The sequence below is a fragment of the Neolamprologus brichardi genome, chromosome 22 (genome assembly GCF_056152115.1).
Source record: "Neolamprologus brichardi isolate AB-2024 chromosome 22, ASM5615211v1, whole genome shotgun sequence".
NCBI classification, from domain to species: domain Eukaryota; kingdom Metazoa; phylum Chordata; class Actinopteri; order Cichliformes; family Cichlidae; genus Neolamprologus; species Neolamprologus brichardi.
The window spans coordinates 3,974,779-3,994,202 of record NC_142124.1 but is presented as its reverse complement, the minus strand read 5'-3'; the positions used below and the strand labels follow the sequence as shown (position 1 = coordinate 3,994,202).

General features: G+C 41.4%; 1 protein-coding gene across 1 annotated transcript in view; it reads left to right on the top strand.

Annotated features, from left to right (window-relative positions):
* LOC102797045 (chloride channel protein 1-like) overlaps positions 1-19,424 on the top strand; it is a 72,776-nt gene that overhangs the window by 26,217 nt on the left and 27,135 nt on the right. The window contains exons 13-19 of the mRNA XM_087834868.1: positions 7,978-8,047; positions 8,243-8,353; positions 10,229-10,442; positions 10,776-10,909; positions 13,846-13,937; positions 16,257-16,367; positions 18,034-18,121. Coding sequence (XP_087690994.1) covers positions 7,978-8,047; positions 8,243-8,353; positions 10,229-10,442; positions 10,776-10,909; positions 13,846-13,937; positions 16,257-16,367; positions 18,034-18,121 — 820 coding nt within the window. The remainder of the gene's footprint in view (positions 1-7,977; positions 8,048-8,242; positions 8,354-10,228; positions 10,443-10,775; positions 10,910-13,845; positions 13,938-16,256; positions 16,368-18,033; positions 18,122-19,424) is intronic.

Sequence of the window (19,424 nt, the reverse complement as noted above, 5' to 3'; positions counted from 1 at the left end):
ATACGTTACTGGTGTTAGAGTGGAGTGTGGACCCCAAATGCAGACGTAGCACATGAACAGGCCGACTGCAACTCAAAATGAAGACAATTTAAGTCCGAAAGGCAACTTAATCAAAAAGTCTGGGAAAACAAACTAACCAGAAACATCACGAGACAGGAAAACTAAAGCGCTGCCAAAGGATAAAAGGACTGACTGGGCTTACTGTATATACACACGGAGGATAATGAGAGTTGGAAACAGCTGAGGAAAACACACGAGTGCAAACAGTCTGGGAAAATGAGATGATGGCAAGCAAAACTCAACACAAGGCACGTGAACAAATAACTATCAGTGAAATAAAACGTGATAGCTAAATGGTGAAACCAGCGACACGAATGAACTTAATACAAGGGAGCTGATACTAAAACACAAAACTAACAATATAAACAAAACTATAACCAGGAACTAAGGAGAGGGAGACATTAAGCAAATGACACGACAAACGGAGAATTCTCAGAAGACGTTAAAAAACCCTGTAAGGTTCATAAACTCAACATGCTGAGTCAATGACCCAGAACCAAGACAGCTGGTGCATTGATGTACAAGGGCTTGAAACTTACATGTTGTTTATACATTTAAAAACTGTCTCATGAAATAAAATGGAACTGAAATTACAATGTAATCTTTAGAGGACACTCGTGATAATGACCTATACTAGGGATGCACCGATATCGATATTGGTATCGGGTATCGGGGCCGATACTGTAAAATGTGTGTGTACTCATACTCGTAAAAGTTAACCGATACCATGAACTGATACTAACTTATTTCATTAATCAGAGGGTGGATTGTCACTTTTGTTGCAGTTTTTAGATTGGCCACTAGGGGGACATCCCGCGCTAAACAGGCACAGGGTTAGGCGAGTGAGACTGGCGGCTCCAGATAAAAAAAAGAGAAACTGGAGGCTGCTGTAGCTAGGCTAAACAAAATGTCAGCAGTGTGGAACAGCCAACTTTAACTCAGGTTTTGGAAAAGCGATGAAAAATGTCAAGAGAAAATCCACGGGCAGTTAAAATAACAGAGGCTCTGACTTATTTTATCGCTCTGGATGACCAGCCAATGCCAGTCGTGGAAAACATAGGATTGCACCGTCTTCTCAGCATACTCGAGCTGCGATATGAAATTCCCAGCCGCCCACACATCAGGGAGATAATGGTGCCAAAACTGTCTGAAGAGGTAAAGACAAGCAGTGTGTGCGCGATGTCAGTCCTTGGTTTAACGGCACAGTGGACTGATGATCCACGGGCAGATGGGGAGTTCGTTCGTCAATGCCAAATACTTTCGTTATTTTGTTTGTTTGTTTACAGTATGGACACTCTGCAACAATTTAAAAGTTTATTTTATTCTCAAACCTAATTTGTATTTATTTTATTCCAAACAGAAGTGTTTATTTATTATTCTGAAAGCTCGAGACAGTGCCAATAGTTCAGTGATATTTTGTTAAATTACAATGTGGAGACTCTGCAATAATTTAACAGAAGTGCTTATTTTTCACTTGAAATTTTTTTGTGGTCATTTTTATTAAGATATTATTTTTTATCGGCAGAGAATATAATAAAACCTGTCTTCCAATTCATTGCATTTGTGTGTGTGTGTGTGGTAGAAGTATCGGTTTTTGTACTCTGTATCGGCAAGTACTCAGATCCAAGTATTGGTATCGTATCGTTTTGATAAAATTGGTATCGTTGCATCCCTAGCCTATACCTTTTTCACACCTGTGTGACGCTCGTTATTAATAGTGGGTGAACGACCACCTCCTAAAGCACAACCCCCGTAGGGTTTAAATCCCTGGGACTCCCTCTTGGTTTCAGAAGCCTCTTGGACGAGAGGTGAAACATCTTCAGAGTCTTTTAAGAAGTTCAGCTGCTCTCTTTTCAAGTTCTTACGACTACCATGACCTGGATGACTGAGAATCTACGCAGATATCAGAGCACACAGATTTCTATTTAACTCTGGGCATGTCCAAACAAATCTTAAAAAAAACCAATCAAAGCTATTTTGACGATAAAAACGAACCTGCAATGCTGTTCGTCCTTTTGAAATGCTGTGACCAGAGCTTCCAAAGTCACGTAATGCTTGCTTTTTTATAAAATAAAAAAAAATCCCAGATAGACAAAGTCTGGTCTCTAAATACTCCTGAGTCATGACCAGCCTACAGTCTGTTGGCTGGTGCAGAAAATGGTGCCAAGCTGTCGATGCCTCCTGTTTGGTGAAAATCTGTGACTTCTCAACAGCTCAGGCACACAGCAGTGTGAAAGCACATTACCATTTCACTAAATACAAAATACAAACTGCTACATGGAAGTCAGTTCATGTTTGTCTTGCTGATTTGTTATTATGCTATATGTTTCTGTCCACTTAAAACCACAAATATGTTCCTGTTTGCTTATTTTTCTTCAAAATTACGAAGCTTTTTCATGTGAGTCCAGCTGGAGGCGAATGATTATAAAGCCTGCATCTTAAACATCAACACTTGCTGTCACTGATGCTTAAAAATCAATCCAAACAAATAGTATACAGAATGTTTTGTAGCTCTATACATTTCACCATTTAAATTAGGTTTTCTTCAGAAAATTACGTTAAATTTCCAAGATAACTCCAAAGAAAAGGTATTCTCACCCGTTTCTCTTCGAAGAGCCTCGATCTGTTTTTCCGTCTAAAGTCAAATTAGGCAGTAATGTTGCACAGATAATTGCATCAACAGGATATTAGAGGCTGTCACTCAGCATCATTCACTGCATTGGTTCAGTTATGGTGTTTCTCATTGGAGCAGAGCGCCCCCTGCAGTACAAACTTAATTCAGCCAAAACTGAGAGCAGCTGCCTGGTGAAACCAACACATACACAGGGTTTGTTTCCTGCTGCTGTCAGCTTTTCTCCACTGCACACTCAAAATCTGCCTTCCTCTTTTGTCCTTTACCTGATTTGACTTTCCGTCGTAGTCTATATAAAAAGCTCCATGAATGTTAAATTTAAAAAGTGAGCGTTGCAAAAGTTACTTGTGACAATAAATAAATGAGCGTAATCAGCTGTATCTTCAGTGAGTCCCTCATCCTGCATAGTTGTTCTCCAGCAGCTCAGAGTTCAGCTGCTTATGCTAAATGAAGCAGGTTCTCCAAGTTCTGGTTAGAGAAACACTCCAGGTTGTAATGAATATCCAGAAAAGAGCAAGAAATTCTCTCGTTTTACAAGAGAGTGTTCGACAATTAAACATAACCATCATAACGATAACCTAGCCCAGTGGGTGGGTCACGGTAGCAGCATCCTAAGTAGAGAAGCCCAGACCTCCCTCTTCCTGGCAACTTCCTCCTACGTATCCAGGGAAACACCAGTGCATTCCCAGCCTAGAGAAATAACCTGCCCCAGGGCCTCCTCCCCGTGGGACACCTCATCTAGGGGGTGCCCGGAGGCATCCTAGTCAGATCCCCGAACCACCTCAACTGTCTCCTTTGGATCTGGAGGAGCAGTGGCTCTACTCTGAGCCCATTTCAGATGGCCGAACTCCTGACCCTATCTCTAAGGGAGAGCCCAGCCACCCTTCAAAGAAACCCCATTTCCGGCACTTGTATCCACAGTCTCGTTCTTTCAGTCACTACCCACAGCTCGTGACCATAGGTAAGGGTAGGGATGCAGATCAGCTGGTAAATCGAGAGCTTTGCTTCTACACTCAGCTCTCTCTTCTCCACGATGGACCGGTACAGCGTCCGCATCGGGCAGCCGCAGCACCAATCCATCTGTCGATCGCCTGCTCCCTTCTCCCCACACTCGTGAACCACCCTTTTTCGGCTGAAAACCATGGCCTCAGATTGGGCTGCTGATTCTCATTCCCACTGTCTCAAACTGGGCTGTGAACCAGTCCAGTACGAGCTGGAGGCTGTCACCTGATGAAGCCAACAGAACCACATCATTTATGAAAAACAGTGGAAGTGGAAGCCTTCCGCCACTTTGCCTACATCTAGAAATTCTGTCCAAAACAGTTATGAACAGAATCGTGACAAAGGGCAGCGTCCAACACCTACCGGAAACTCATCCAAATCACTGAATTCCGGTGTTCCAGTCACTTCCATGGACACAGGTGTATAAAATTAAGCACCTGGGCATCCAGACTGCATCTACAAACATGGGTTGCTTTCAAGAGCTCACTGAATTCTAGAATGGTACAGTGATAGGATGCCAGCTGTGCAACAAGTCCAGTCATGAGATTTCCTCATTTATAAATATTCCACAATCATCCATTAGTGGTATTATGACAAAGTGAAAGGACTTCGAATCACAGAATCTCAGCCAGAAAGTGCTACATAAAACCACGCAATTAAAAACTATCCATAGAAATGTGATATCACTCAAGTTCATATGCGTGTGAAGGCAGACGAGCAAATACTTTTGTCAATATAGTGTACATAAAAAAACTGATGAAGCCCACTGGTGACATAACCCAGCGGTCCCCAACCTTTTTTGCACCACGGACCGGTTTATGCCCGACAATATTTTCATCTACCGGCCTTTAAGGTGTCGCGGATAAATACAACAAAATAAAACTAGTACCGGTACCGAAAAAAAGAAAATTTATTCATAACACACGTGAAAAGACCCAGGAAAACCGAGTAAACGATAAAAACGATAACAAAATAACGCTGAAAACCGATAAAAACCCTGAAAACTATACATTTCACACCTGAGCCTCAACTCTCGCGGCCCGGTACCAAACGACTCACGGACCGGTACCGGTCCGAGGCCCGGAGGTTGGGGACCGCTAACATAACCCATTGGTTAATGAAGTCCTGATTTTTCTTCCACCATCTTAGCATAATGAAATCAATGAGACTGAGGGACACCGCAAATGCATTGACTCACATATCCTGCTTTATCCTCCTTCCTGACTCAACTGAGAATCTTAATTACAACAATTTTAACTTCTTGCAACAACAGAAGTCACCCCCTGCTGGCCTTTAGAAAGAATGCAGGTGTATCTTTTATATACAGTCTATGGTAGCGCCTGTCTCTGAAGTTTTTTACTTAAATCTCTTTACATTGCTCTGTACTTCTTTCCCTTTCCTCCACTCCACTCTGTATTGGCCTCTCTGAAACACAGAAGCAAACAGAGTGTTTCAACTCCCATTTATCTCGGGATTTGTGACACTGATGAAGGAGCGAGTGCTGGGTGACACTGTGTTTGTATGTGTGAGACTCTCTTTGTGTGAGTTTCTGATTGATTGTGTTTGACTGTCAGGATTAAAAGAGAGCAGAAGACCGAGCGCAGTCTCCTCTGTCATCAGGATAGCAGCCACCCTGTGAAAGACGTGCTAATGAGTTTTTATCTTGTTCCACAGTAATTAAGTTATCAAACGATGATGACAAATTATGTGTAGAATTGGTAATCTGGATGGTTGAAATGGTAATGTAGTGTTTCCCACCAATCCGTTTGAATGAAAAAGACAAAGCTTAGCATCTGGTGCCTGGAACAGACAGACTTTCACCCCCGCACACCAAAAATCCAGGGCTTGTCTGAAGGTATTCATTATCACTGATGAGCTCTCAGCACCCGAGTAGAAAGCATATTATTAGGAAAGCTATTTTGGAGTTACTTTCTGATGAATACAGAAATTATTTGGATGCTAACTGTGCAAATGACATTTGAAGGGTGAGTTTAGCTTTAGTTCACCCTGCAGAGGACCGTGATCTTTTCACGCACACGTCGAGTTGGCAGCCACCCAGTGCAGCTACGTCACTATCTACTGCAGCTTCACCGGAGCAGCTGTTGATTAAGTGCCTTGCTCAAGGACACGCAAAGGTGATCGGGTCCCCTTCCTCACAGCATACATGTATACACGCTTTCAAGATTGGCCACTTCTGTAACACACTGAGCGAATGCCAAATTGGATATTTGAGACAACAAGAGCTAAAAAGGTGCAAAGACGTTCTCCTGTTGCTATGCACCCAACATGTTGGTAGCAGTCTAATTAGTATTAGATGGATGTGCTGCACTGACAAAGGAGATGTATTGGAAATGAAAACAAAAACAAAAAAAGAAAAGAAAAATGTGTTTTCTTTTGAAATTGAAGGTTTAGAATTAAATTGTGTGTTTTGTCTGATTGTCTTGTTCAGCTTTTCAAACTCTGAATAGTGCTTCTCATGCTAATAGCTAACGTAATCAAACTTGGTTAGCAAGCTGCATTTATATACTGCACACATGCATCAGAAAAACACATAGCCTACCTGCTAATTAGCACTAACAGATAAAATACCAAAACTGCCTTCACTGAAACTGAGGTACATACTTCTTAAATGGTAAATTTAAATGCACAATAAGCCATATTATTGTACCAGCAGCACAAACATGCTCCAAAACCACAGTTTATTGACTTTAATGAGTACAGGTGAGGCTAATCACAATGGCTAAGCACTTTTAACCTAACATTCACACATTCGGGCGAATGGGGCGACCGTGGCTCAGGGGGTTGGGAAGCGCATCTGTAACCGGAAGGTCGCCGGTTCGATCCCAGGGCTTTCTGTCCTGGTCGTTGTGTCCTTGGGCAAGACGCTTTACCCTACTGCCTACTGGTGTTGGCCAGAGGGGCCGATGGCGCGATATGGCAGCCTCGCTTCTGTCAGTCTGCCTCAGGGCAGCTGTGGCTACAACTGTAGCTGCCTCCACCAGTGTGTGAATGTGAGAGTGAATGAATAGTGGCATTGTAAAGCGCTTTGGGTGCCTTGAAAAGCGCTGTATAAATCCAATCCATTATTATTATTATTAATATTATTCGTACCCTGATGGATGCATTGGGAGAAACTTGGGGTTAAGCGTCCAAACATACTTCATGGATATGACATGCAGACTAGAGGGGCCGGGGATCAAATCCCTGACCTTCAGATAGGTAAACGATCTATTCTAACTCCTGAGCCACAAAGTTTTCAATTAAAACAGACAAACCTGTAGTAATGCAAACTTTAATTCTTAGTAAAAATTAAACAGGTGTTATAGAAAGAAAAGGAAAAAAATCAGCCCCACCCTCTACAAGGAACCAGTTTACTTCACTGGTCGAGCACGTGGCCTCAAGGCTGAAATGCAGCAGTTCAAGTCTCACCCGTCGCCCCTCCTGCGTGACCTCCCCTCCTTCCTGTCTACCCTTCACACCTACACTATATGCCCCCCTACAGTAGTTATAAAGGAGTTTGGCTATAGAGGTCACAACTGTGGCTGTAAATATTTATTTCTCTGAAAAGGTTGTAATTTTAGGTATTTTAACATGAAAGTGTATTCTAGATCGACACAATCGTGAATCTAGCATCAGTGGCTGGGTGGAGGAATTTCAGTTTTTGGCACTTTGTGTTGGTGTCGTTTGGGTTAAAGCACATTATTAAGTTGTGTTAATACAACCTGCCCAGAATTCAGGCCACATGTTCTCAAAAGACTGTCACCGAATGTCTTCTGTAACCAGCTTTTAGAAAAGAACGATTTTAGCTCATGCACATAATGTGCAGTATTTCACACGCAATTATTCCTACATAGGAAAACAAAACTAATGAACCAAAGAAAGTTAAAAATAGACACACACATGCATCATATGTGCTAAAAATTAGATAGCTATTCATTCCCAGTGTTGTTTTCTGCTCCAAATCAAACTTCAGCCCAATACCACAGTTCAGATTCTTATCACTTATGTCCTTGGAGGCTCTATTGTCCAAATGTCAGGCACACACTCATTTCATGGATCCAGTATACTGTTGTAGGCAGATATGTGAGTTTCCAGTGTGAAAGCAGAGTACCCTAACATGACTTAAACGTGGTTCACAAGCCAGTATTTCTCCACAGGTGGAGGTGGAGACACCGATAAGAGGCTGAACTGTAAGAAAGTTAAGTCTCATCTGGTTTCTATTGGTTGCAATCATCAGCTCTGAGTTTTTGACTAAAAAGGGTTTCATGTCGTCTCTCCTGCAGTTCTGGATGTCCGCTGTGGCCACCACCATGCCCATCCCATCTGGAGCTTTCATGCCGGTCTTCATCCTAGGTGAGCGTTTTGAAGCTTTGCGTTGGTTTAAGTCGTCATCCTCGTTGGTCGTCACTATAAATGCTGACTCTGTAAACAGTTCAGAAACCTTTATCTAAACGTTAACGATTCACACGCTTCGTCAGTGACGTGATGATAATTAATGCATTTTATTTTTAAACTATATTTACTTTTAGCCCCACTTTCGTCCTACAGGAGCTGCATTTGGCAGGCTGGTGGGGGAGATCATGGCCACTCTGTTTCCTCATGGGATCGTGTTTGATGGCATCCTTTACCGCATCATCCCTGGAGGGTACGCAGTCATCGGTTAGTTTCTTGTTTCTCCTCACAGCTTTTCTCCACATGTTTGCTCTTTAATCACGGCTATGATCCGCCTTAGCAACTAGCCTGTTTTTTAGCTTCACATATAAGTCTCACTGTCAAACTGTCCTCATCTTTTTCCCCTTAACTGTCAGCTTCCTGTGCCCTCAGCCTGTCGGGCGTGTTCAGCCCTCTTCCTCTTTCTGTACTGTCACTTCCCTCGTCTTCTTTCTCCTTCAGCTTCTCCCTCTGTCAGCCTCTCTGGTCCTCCGGTCGTCACTCATTGTCAACTTGTCCTCCCCACCTAATCCGCTACCCCACCCCCATTCTTGTCATCTTCTCCCTCCATCCCAACTCCTCTTCCTCCTTTCCATCAGAGCATGTGGTCGCTGTGCTCTGACAGTTAAATGTCACCCCGGGTTTGCTCTGCTGTCCTCACCTCAACAGCTGACCCAGAAATGTGGCCTTTTCTTCAATCCTCGCTCCCGTTGGCCTACAAAAGCCTGTCCTTAATTTCTCTCCTCTTCTTCTACCTTTTTTAACCTCTTCTTCTCTTTTATCCTTCTCTCGGTAGCCTCCCAGTATCTCCTTACATTGCCAGTGTTGGGAAGGTTACTTTTAAAATGTATTCCATTACAGATTACAGAATACATGCCCCAAAATGTATTCTGTAACGTATTCCGTATTCTGAATACTTTGGATTACTTAATATATTATCATGCTGTTTACAACTACATGAATGTACTATTGCTGTGATTTATTACTGTTACTGAAGGTCCGCGGCTCCGAACCGTAGTAAAGGGACCTCTGGCTAATACGGTGGGTTCTGTGTCGGCTCGTAGCTGAAAACTAGCTTTACTCTGTTGTCTGGGTCAACTTTGCTAGCAGAGACAGAGAGAGGCGTTGAAAGGCTGCTCCAACAGAACTTATTGTTTTTGGAGGAAAACACGAACACGGTGTACAGTCGAGTCTTAATAGCTTACTTACAACTGGGCTCGTCAGGCTCTCTTCTTGGCTGCAGTGGTTATTATTATATTTACATGCTTCCAGCTCCCGTTTCTGCTCGATGACAGCTCCTACTTTTCCTTTTTCTCCCTCCCTCGCTCACAGACACATAACGGGTACAGCAGTCCATTCTCCCTGCAGCACGGACTACACTGCCTATGATGCTACATTCTTTAGAGCTATACCTGTAGCATTCTGCCTATTAGCTTAGCACAACAACAACAACAGGCGCTCTCTCACCCAGGAAACACGCAGAGAGAGAGCGTCACCCTGTAACCATGGCAACCGTAACGCTGCCGCCTGGAACAACGGAACGTAGCTGTCAAACAAAACCCAAACAGTCCTGACCCGCCACAATATGAAACAGGGAAGTACCGCCGTGTAATCCATTTATTTCAACAAAGTAACTGTATTCTAAATACCACCTTTTTAAACGGTAACTGTAACGGAATACAGTTACTCATATTTTGTATTTTAAATACGTAACGGCGGTACATGTATTCCGTTACTCCCCAACACTGTACATTGCTTCTCATTAATCTACTCTTGTGCAGTATGGTTTTCTCTTCCTTCCACTGATTTTCCTTTTCTCCCTCCTTCTCTTTGCTCTTTTTTAAACAGTATCACCCTCCTTCTTGATTTTATTTCTTTTGAGTCTGTTCCTGTCTGCTCCCATCCTATTCTGCTCTGCTTTTCCAGTCTTCCTTCTCTTTTAACTTCTGCATATCTCGTTTTCTACTTTCCATCAGTATACTTTTACCCTTCCTCCTTCCTGTTACTCCGTGATCCATCTCTTCCTACTGTATCTTGTACTGTCTTTCCTTTGGCACGTCTCCCTTCCCCCACCCTCATCATCCCATCCCGTTTCTCTGGCAGGAGCAGCAGCGTTGACTGGGGCTGTGACTCACACAGTGTCCACGGCGGTTATCTGCTTCGAGCTGACAGGTCAGATCTCCCACATCCTGCCCATGATGGTGGCAGTAATCCTGGCCAACATGGTGGCCCAGGGCCTGCAGCCCTCCCTCTACGACTCCATCATCCAAGTCAAGAAGCTCCCGTACCTGCCGGAGCTTGGCTTCGGACACATGAGGTCTGTTTTCTTTTTACAAGCCAGTTGTGGGAACGATGTCAACAAATTTAATATGATGCCCTCCATAACAGCTGGCAGGGAAATAAATGGTGTAATTGTTGGTGGATAAAAACATTAAGAATTACATTTCTGGATAATTAATAAATGTTTGCAAGAAAGTGACAAAAAGAGGTTTCCAGTTTACCCCTTCAGATGAGGAAACCTCAGCATGCAGAGATGCCATGCAGCTGAAACATGTAATTTGTGCCTCTTGGTAACGATGAAGGGTAATTTTCTTGTACAGTGCTTTCTAAAATTGTGCAGCAGTTCCATCTTTGTGTATCTGTTTCACAGCCAATACAACATCTTTGTAGAGGACATCATGGTGAGGACGGTGAAGTTTATGTCGTCTCAGTCCACATACCGAGAAGTCAAACTCGTGCTGGACTCCACTTCACTCAAATCGATCCCCCTGGTCGACTCAAAAGGTAAACAGACCGATGAAGTCCTTGCTATTTCGATTGGGGATTATAGAGATCAGGGGTCGGCAACCTTTAACACCCATAGAGCCATTTGGACCCAGTTTCCACAGAAAAGAAAACACTGGGAGCTGCAAATACTTTTTGACATCTAAAATGAAGATAACCCTGTATATATTGTTTGTTTTTACCTTTATGCTTTGTATAAACAACTATAGTGTGTTGCGTATGAAATCCATAAAGGGCTACAGAGAAAATTAAATTTTATTCATGTAATGGACACCGGTAACCGGTGTGATTCTGCGTTGTGTCTGATAACAAAGGTAAAAGAAAGAGAGGCCTCCAAGTAAATAATTTGCCCACTCCAGCTCCTCTCCCACAGGGGAATTGTAGAAAAGCGTGGCATTTATTTTTACATTAAACATAAAGTATGCATTTACACGTAACATATTTGACATAAGATAAAACAAAAACATCAACATGAAATCCGACATACCTGATCAAAAAAGGTAAAAGAAAGAAAGGCCTCCAAGTAAATAATTTGCCCACTCCAGCTCCTACGACCAAATACAAACAGTGGGGAAGAGGGTTAGCTCAACCCACCACAACTTCCAAGCTAGCAAGAAGTATATATCCATGCTAGCATTTATGGTACACACATACTACACACTTATAACATCTAACAAAAAACAGGCTTAATAATGACAATAATTGAACTCAAATCACAATCAGAAACATCCAGGTGGCTAAATATGAATTATATGTGTGTTTTACAGTGTTGGGAAAGAAATGACACCAACCTCTCCCACAGGGGAATTGTAGAAAAGGGGAGAGGCAAAAGGGGTACACTGTATTTATAGGATTGCACCAAAGAAGAAGAAGAAAAGAATGAGGAGGGGCTCTAACTGATAATGAACATAACTACAGGCTTGGAGGTCCTAAAAGTCAGGTATAAAAGGAACGGTTTGGGGGTTTAGGACACATTTTGTGTAATTATAACAATGTGATTTATGACCCTGTTACACACAAACATTTTAAACTCTTAAAAAAATTATAACAAAAAAGAAACATGCTGAGTTGAAGGTCTCTTTTAAATGAATAAAAAGCTAAACTTAAATTATCCATTTATCAAATAAAAAAATGTTGTGAGCCGTCATCCTTATGTCGCCGTTGGGCTTTCGGAGACTGTAGCCGAACCTTGACCTGAATTTAAAAAATAAACTGGAAAAAAGCCCTTTGCTACTAAACAATGAAAAATAAATATTTGCAAAATATTTGCATACAGATTTATTTTACCTGGTTAATGTGTGTAGCGGAGCGTGGTCTGCGGTGCTGCTGCGAGGAGGCGGATGCACCTGAGCGGCATCCATAATCATGCCTCGTGCTCTCTCTGCTGTTGTGTTGTTGTTGTTGGTACGTGTCAGGCTGTGAGCTGCAAGCTAAAGCCAGCTGCATGCGTGCAGCAACTGTGTGTGAAAAGTGGTCAATAAAGAGATGCTGAAAAGCGTGTTCACGCAAACATCGTCGGGTCTGCCGTGATATGTTTACAATGGGACTTATGGTCCCGAACCTCTGCACACAGCGTCTGCAGATCAGGGCTGTACGAGTCATTTTCAGCTTTACGCAGGACTGTAAGCTGTCGTCTGTGAGGCGTGAGCGGTGTTTGTTTTTAACATAGCTCACGGTGGAGAATAGCTGCGCACATACGTATGTGGATCAACAAACCACAAATCAGGCATGCTGGTAGGCTTCTCACTCTTGTCAGAAGTAAATGCAAATGAATCTGCCCCGGCATCAACAAATGTTCTATTTTCTTCAGATATTTTTCTTTTCTTACATTTCTCCATACTTGGCCTACCTGGGGTTGAAAGTCTCAATAAATGCACGGCATTTTGGAGGGTGTACCAGCTTCCGTGAGTGTGACGCTTATTTTGAGCAACAAAAAATAATAAAATATAATTTTATTTTAATATTTTAAGATAATGCAAAAATTTTCCAGTTTAGAACTGCTTAGTTGAAAAAAAGAACTAACACAAGTAAAACACACTTCTGTTAAATAGTTATAATTTATTTTCCCAAGCCACGCGGAGCCGCAGTTTAATGTTGGGCTCTGGCCACAGGTTGCCGACCCCTGATGTAGATAAAATAGAATTGAATTGGATGAGTGGATGAGCCATCAACAGTGTTGGGAAGGTTACTTTTAACATGTATTCCATTACAGAATACAGAATACATGCCCCAAAATGTATTCTGTAACGTATTCCGTTACGTTACTCAATGAGAGTAACGTATTCTGAATACTTTGGATTACTTAATATATTATCATGCTGTTTACAACTACATGAATGTACTATTGCTGTGATTTATTACTGTTACTGAAGGTCCGCGGCTCCGAACCGTAGTAAAGGGACCTCTGGCTAATACGGTGGGTTCTTTAGAGCTATACCTGTAGCATTCTGCCTGTTAGCTTAGCACAACAACAACAACAGGCGCTCTCTCACCCAGGAAACACGCAGAGAGAGAGCGTCACCCTGTAACCATGGCAACCGTAACGCTGCCGCCTGGAACAACAGAACGTAGCTGTCAAACAAAACCCAAACAGTCCTGACCCGCCACAATATGAAACAGGGAAGTACCGCCGTGTAATCCATTTATTTCAACAAAGTAACTGTATTCTAAATACCACCTTTTTAAACGGTAACTGTAACGGAATACAGTTACTCATATTTTGTATTTTAAATACGTAACGGCGGTACATGTATTCCGTTACTCCCCAACACTGGCCATCAAAGTGTCTCACAGAAATTTGTTTGGTAATTGAAAGAACACAAAGAGTTGCTGCTATCACATTAAATATAAGAGTACTTAGCATTTTTAATGGATTTTATAGGAATCATAAGGCATCATGATATTAATAAAATTAACATCTGTTTCTGTGCTTCCAGATTCTATGATCTTATTGGGCAGCATTGACAGGGTGGAGCTTCTGGCTCTCTGTGATTGGTGGTTGTCACCAGAAAGAAGGCTCCTGATGCAGGTGAGGACAGTCACAGGGCAAACACCAACTTAACAACCACCAAATATGACATAAATTGTTCACCTTACCACTAAATCCACAATGAAGAATTTCAAACAAGCCGTACAGACCTGCTAAAACTGCCCACTGGGCGGGTTTTTGCTACTTTCCATAGTTTTGAAGAGAAACACAAGTAAAGTTTTCTCAGTTTTACTTCAAGCTGAATAACAATGATGCATTTAAACGATGCAGAACATGTAAATGATTGTTATAAATACCTTGTGGAGCGCTGCTGTGTACAAGCACGATTTCATGTATAAACACAGGAGCTAACATCCTGTGGGTTTACTGGGTTTGCTCCCTAAAGCAGATGTATGATGTATAACTAGTGTACAAACATGGTTGTTAATGCAATAATTCCATTAACGTTTTACCGAAATTACATAATGTTGAGTTTACAGCATGACCCTGTCAGTGAATTAGCTGCTCGAGCGCCTCTCGAGTTCAGCTGAAGCTCTTTTTACATGTGTATTCATGCAGAGCCTGAAGCCAGACATTAAAATAACAAGTGTTTACAATTGTTATTGATTTGGGGCACTGAAAAGTCAGCTGGTACTGAGCAGAGTGAAATCTAAAACTGGAAAACATTATGGAAATTATGAAACATTTTAGTAATCGCTGTGTTTTTTACATTATGTGATGGTGTTAAAAACCTCTCTGCTCTTTTTTCTTGATATAAAAATGAACATGTTTGGAGAAGATTTTTCCCATGAAATCACCAATAGTACCAATCTGTGGTCTACCAATCTAAGCCAAGTGATTCACACTGAAGAACTAATAATGATGTTTTATATTATCACACTATTATTAATGTATTATTATTCAGCATTATTGAGTAGGGATGGGTATCGTTTAGGTTTTATCTGATACCGGTGCCAAACCGGTACTTTTGAAACGGTGCCGGTACTTAAACGGTGCTCAAATCGGTGCTTAAAGAATGGAGAACACAAAATTGGTCCAAAAACCTCTCATGTTCAGCTGTTTTTTTGTAAAAAGATAACAATGTTAGCCTTTTCTGCAGCTATGGGGCATATATGGTATCACTCTTGGCTGGAAGCAGTGCTTAAACAATGGAAAAAACACAAATTTGTCCAAAAACCTCTCATGTTTAGCTGTTTCCCACTTTTTCTTTGGTCATTTTAGCCTTTTTGGCCAGGGTGAAGGGAGTATCTGCCATCAAACAAGAAGACAGCCGCATGTAGCTATGATGATGTTTGCTAGTTCACCTTACATGCATTAATGTAATAACGTGGTTAGCCTACTCAACGTAAATTACACACGAACAACATTAAGCTACTCACGCAGAGAAGAACGGCTGCTGCTGCATCATCATCCTCATCATTTCTGCTACACTGGCAGGGCTAGGGGCCAGGACTCTCCTCTTCGGGTTTTTGGGGGATGTTGCAAACTCCGGGTCCGATAACAGGCACCACACCCGCAGTAGATGTGCTCGGTGTGAGGTCTCGCAGCAAGCTATCAAATATGGCGCATTTTTCGGCTTTTAAAAAAAACGCTATGCGTCGCCAGGTGTTTCATCAGATTTGAGGTGTTACCTCCTTTGTCCACAGTATCAGCTTAAAGCACTTGTTGCAGCTGCTGAGTTTGCATCTTTTGCTGTGAAGTACAGCCAGACTTTTGACCACTTTGCTTTGGGCATTTTTAATCTGTAGCTCTGCTCTAAAAGAACGTACGTAGCTGGGCCCGCCTACTATCCTCGGAAACGTAAAATGATTGGCTAGAATCTAAAGTGTATCACAGCTCAGGAAAAAAAAGCACCAAAATGTGCGCTGCTTTTCGGTCTGGTTACTACCGTTTATGTCAGAACCACCGGTACCCATCCCTATTAGTGAGTGTTTCATTCATGCAGACATGTTTATCCTCTGTTACTGTTACACTATGTAAAGCTATCACTGCTATTAACAATCATAATTATAAACATTAATAATGCTTACTAGTGTAACATTATTATGCAGTCCTAAAATTATTTGTCATGTTGATAAATATCTTAAAACAGAAATTAAATAGGAAATAGAGACTGAACCTTGACTGTGTAAAAGATATTGATTTTGTAGTGAGTGGAAGACCTTCTGTGCAGTAATGATTCACCTTAAAAGCCCAAAAGGAGAACTCCGTGTCTTGGATTTGCTAACCCGTTCAAACGGGTGAGGTAACAGGTGCAGGAGCTAAAACAACATCGACGTTAAGCAGTTAGATTAGATTTAGTTTGGCGCAGGTACAGCACCGCTCTGTTTTAATGTGCTTGTCTGGATGTGAGTTCAGGGTCGCAGCCTACAGGAGCAGAACCAGTCTCAGAAGCACAGCTGGGAGTCCTTCGCCTTCGTAGATGAGGAAGAGGAGGAGGAGGAGGAAGAGGAGGAGGAGGGAGAGAAGGTGGGCGTTTCATTTAATATATTCATAGGGATTATTCATTTATTGTGTATGGGTTTTCTCTCTATTGCTGCTTTCCTCAGTTTTAATTTGTTGAACGTTTAAGTAAAAGATTGACCCCAGTCATAGATTTATGCCAATGATATTCAGCGTAAATATATTTAATGCAAATTCCTCTGTGTCACAGTTTTCCTTCCAAATCTAACTGAAGCTATCAGCAGAATGTGAAAAAGCAACGACTTTGACTTAATGTCCCAAACATCTGTGCTGAAGAAATATCAACTGAATGTGAATTTAGTTCCATAAGATGGTGCAGAGAGTAAATGTAACTTTTATTTTAATCAGGCGAGTGATTAAAAACTCCATTATGTACAATGGCTTTTGGGGAAGATGCACGACCTTTTGAGGTCATTTGTTTTTTTTTGTTTGTTTTTTTTTTATTATTATTTGCACAGAAATGTACAACAATTATGGCAATCTCTACAAAGATTCTGTTTTCCCAACATGAAATAGTATCAGAACAGGCTGAATTCCAGCATATAGAAGATAGATAATGAACAGGAAGTACAAACAACAGCAAATAAATAAAATCAAACCCCAAACAAAATCAAAGCAAACAAACAACAACAAAACAACAACAAAAACAAACAAACAAAGAAAAAAAAGAGATTATACTTTAGGGGTTTTCTAGCAGATCTAGTTCAATAATCATATGATTCAGAACCAGAGCTTGTTTTTTGTCCATAAATTTAACAGATGAGAGGAAGAGGCAGAGTTCTTTGTGAAAAGTAAAAAATGACGGCTTTGTTTTCAGAAAACGACATTTGTGAATGAAGAATTTCCCCATAATAATTTTTACATTTAAAACATTTTCAAGCTTCTTTTCTTTTCTTAGAGAACCAAAAATAAGATCATTTTTAGAAAATTCAAGTAAGTTTGGAATCTTTGGAAAGAGCCAGTAGTGCACATCGTTCCACAGGGCTTTACAGAATATACAATCATAAAATAAATGTTCTGTTGATTCAATATCCCCATCACAAAAAGAGCAAGAATTATTATCAATAGCAAAGCGACGTCTGAGAAATTCTCTGGAAGGGTAAATACCAGAGAGTATTTTGTAGTGGACCTCCTTAGCTTTGGGAGGAATGGGAAGTTTTAGGTAATTTTTTTCTGATCTCTTTCTTTTGATCACCGGAGAACAGATGTGAGATGGAATTTGGATTGGATCTATAAGGGAAAAAAACATTAGTAAATAATTCCCGAATTTAGGAGTTTTTTAGACTGTTAGCTGTAATGTTATGCCCATTTACCAAGAGTTCAGGGAGGTCAGGGGATCTATAGTCAGGGTTTTGAAAAAGATTATATGCTGTACATAGAATGTTTTGAGGGATAGCCTTAGTAATTTTGAGGTCATTTGTTTAGGTCTAAAAGAATATAAAGAGTTAAAAGACCAACATCGGAAAATATTTCAGAGCATCCAGAGGTAAAACACTGCCCCCTGGTGGTGTGGAATGACGTTCTTATTAATTACATTTTGCACTTACAAAAAGTACCTTTAAAATATTGCTGCTTGTCCCTTGCATTAAATCCTAGTTTAACCTTTACCACTTGGTCTGCAGGTTCTTTATTAATGCTAATTTCCTTAATAACACGTGGCCGTCGTCTGCAGGGTAGTCCAGTCCAGGAGGAGAGGAATGGCCCCCTGCCTCCTCAGAAGCCCCAGGAGCCTTCCTCGAACCACACTGCTCCTGCTCCTGGTGAGTTGAGAGGATTACATATTTATGAGAAAACATAAATATTTAATATTGGCAGAGGTGTAGTAGTCATACATCATCTCTAAACATGACTGTGTATAAATTTCTCACCCTTACAGCTGCTTCAGAGGAGGAATATATTACCGTACGCCGAATATTAAAATTTTTTTCCTGTTATTATTTTAATAATGTTATTCTTATTTGTAATGGTGGTCTGGGTAAAGCAAAGCAGCACACATCCAAACATTTGAACACATCGTGTATTCGGAGGGTGATGCTTTCGCTGTTGCCCAAGTTCCTGTTCAAGTTCAGCACAGGGTTAAAGGTCAAGTTTATGTAGACAGAACTCAGATTGCAGAGGACAATTACAATTTCTGATCTCTCTTCCTTAGCTCGGTTACACCCGTGGAGTTGTGCGGCGTGGAGGCGAGGCTGGGGAATGAAAGCCTTATGGCTCCTGTCACAGTAATATTGATTCTTTCAGACAAGTTTTGCTCACTAGGATGATGTAATGGGATTTATTCTCCCCTTCTTCTCCTTGAAAAAAAAAATCTCCTCTGATATGACTAAGCATTTAGTCACATCCCAGATGGTGTATGAGGCTCACCAGGTTCTCATATCTGCTAAGCAGATTCCTGCCCAGAGGACACAAACACGTCTTATTGGTGCTCGTGAAGTATGAAAAGGGGGACCCATCAGAATGAATCAAATCATAAGGAACAATGTGATGTTACACAACGTGTAAACAGCAGTGGCAGCATTAATGCTAATCCAAACACACAGGGGTCAGGAGGAGCGGCCCTCTGAGCCGTTTTTAGCAATACAGCAGTTTAAACAAGTTAAAGACATCACGCTGAGACTGAGCTTCTGACTCTTATAACTAGGGATGGGTATCGTTTAGGTTTTATCCGATACCGGTGCCAAACCGGTACTTTTGAAACGGTGCCGGTGCTTAAACGGTGCTCAAACCGGTGCTTAAAGAATGGAGAACACAAAATTGGTCCAAAAACCTCCCATGTTCAGCTGTTTTTTGTAAAAAGATAACAATTTTAGCCTTTTATGCAGCTATGGGGCATATATGGTATCATTTGAATATGACTGTGAGACTCTTTCTAGCCTGAATTAGGACTGGAGCTGGTCTTTGCACTGATCATAGACAGAACAAAAGCTGCAATTTTGGGAAATCTGAAGTAAGAACTTCCGTTTAACACACAGTTCAAAATGGTAGCTCCAAAGTTTAATTATCCCACTTGGGAGGATTTATTCAGAAAACAAAGAGGTGAAGCAACAAACACCGTCGAGCTAA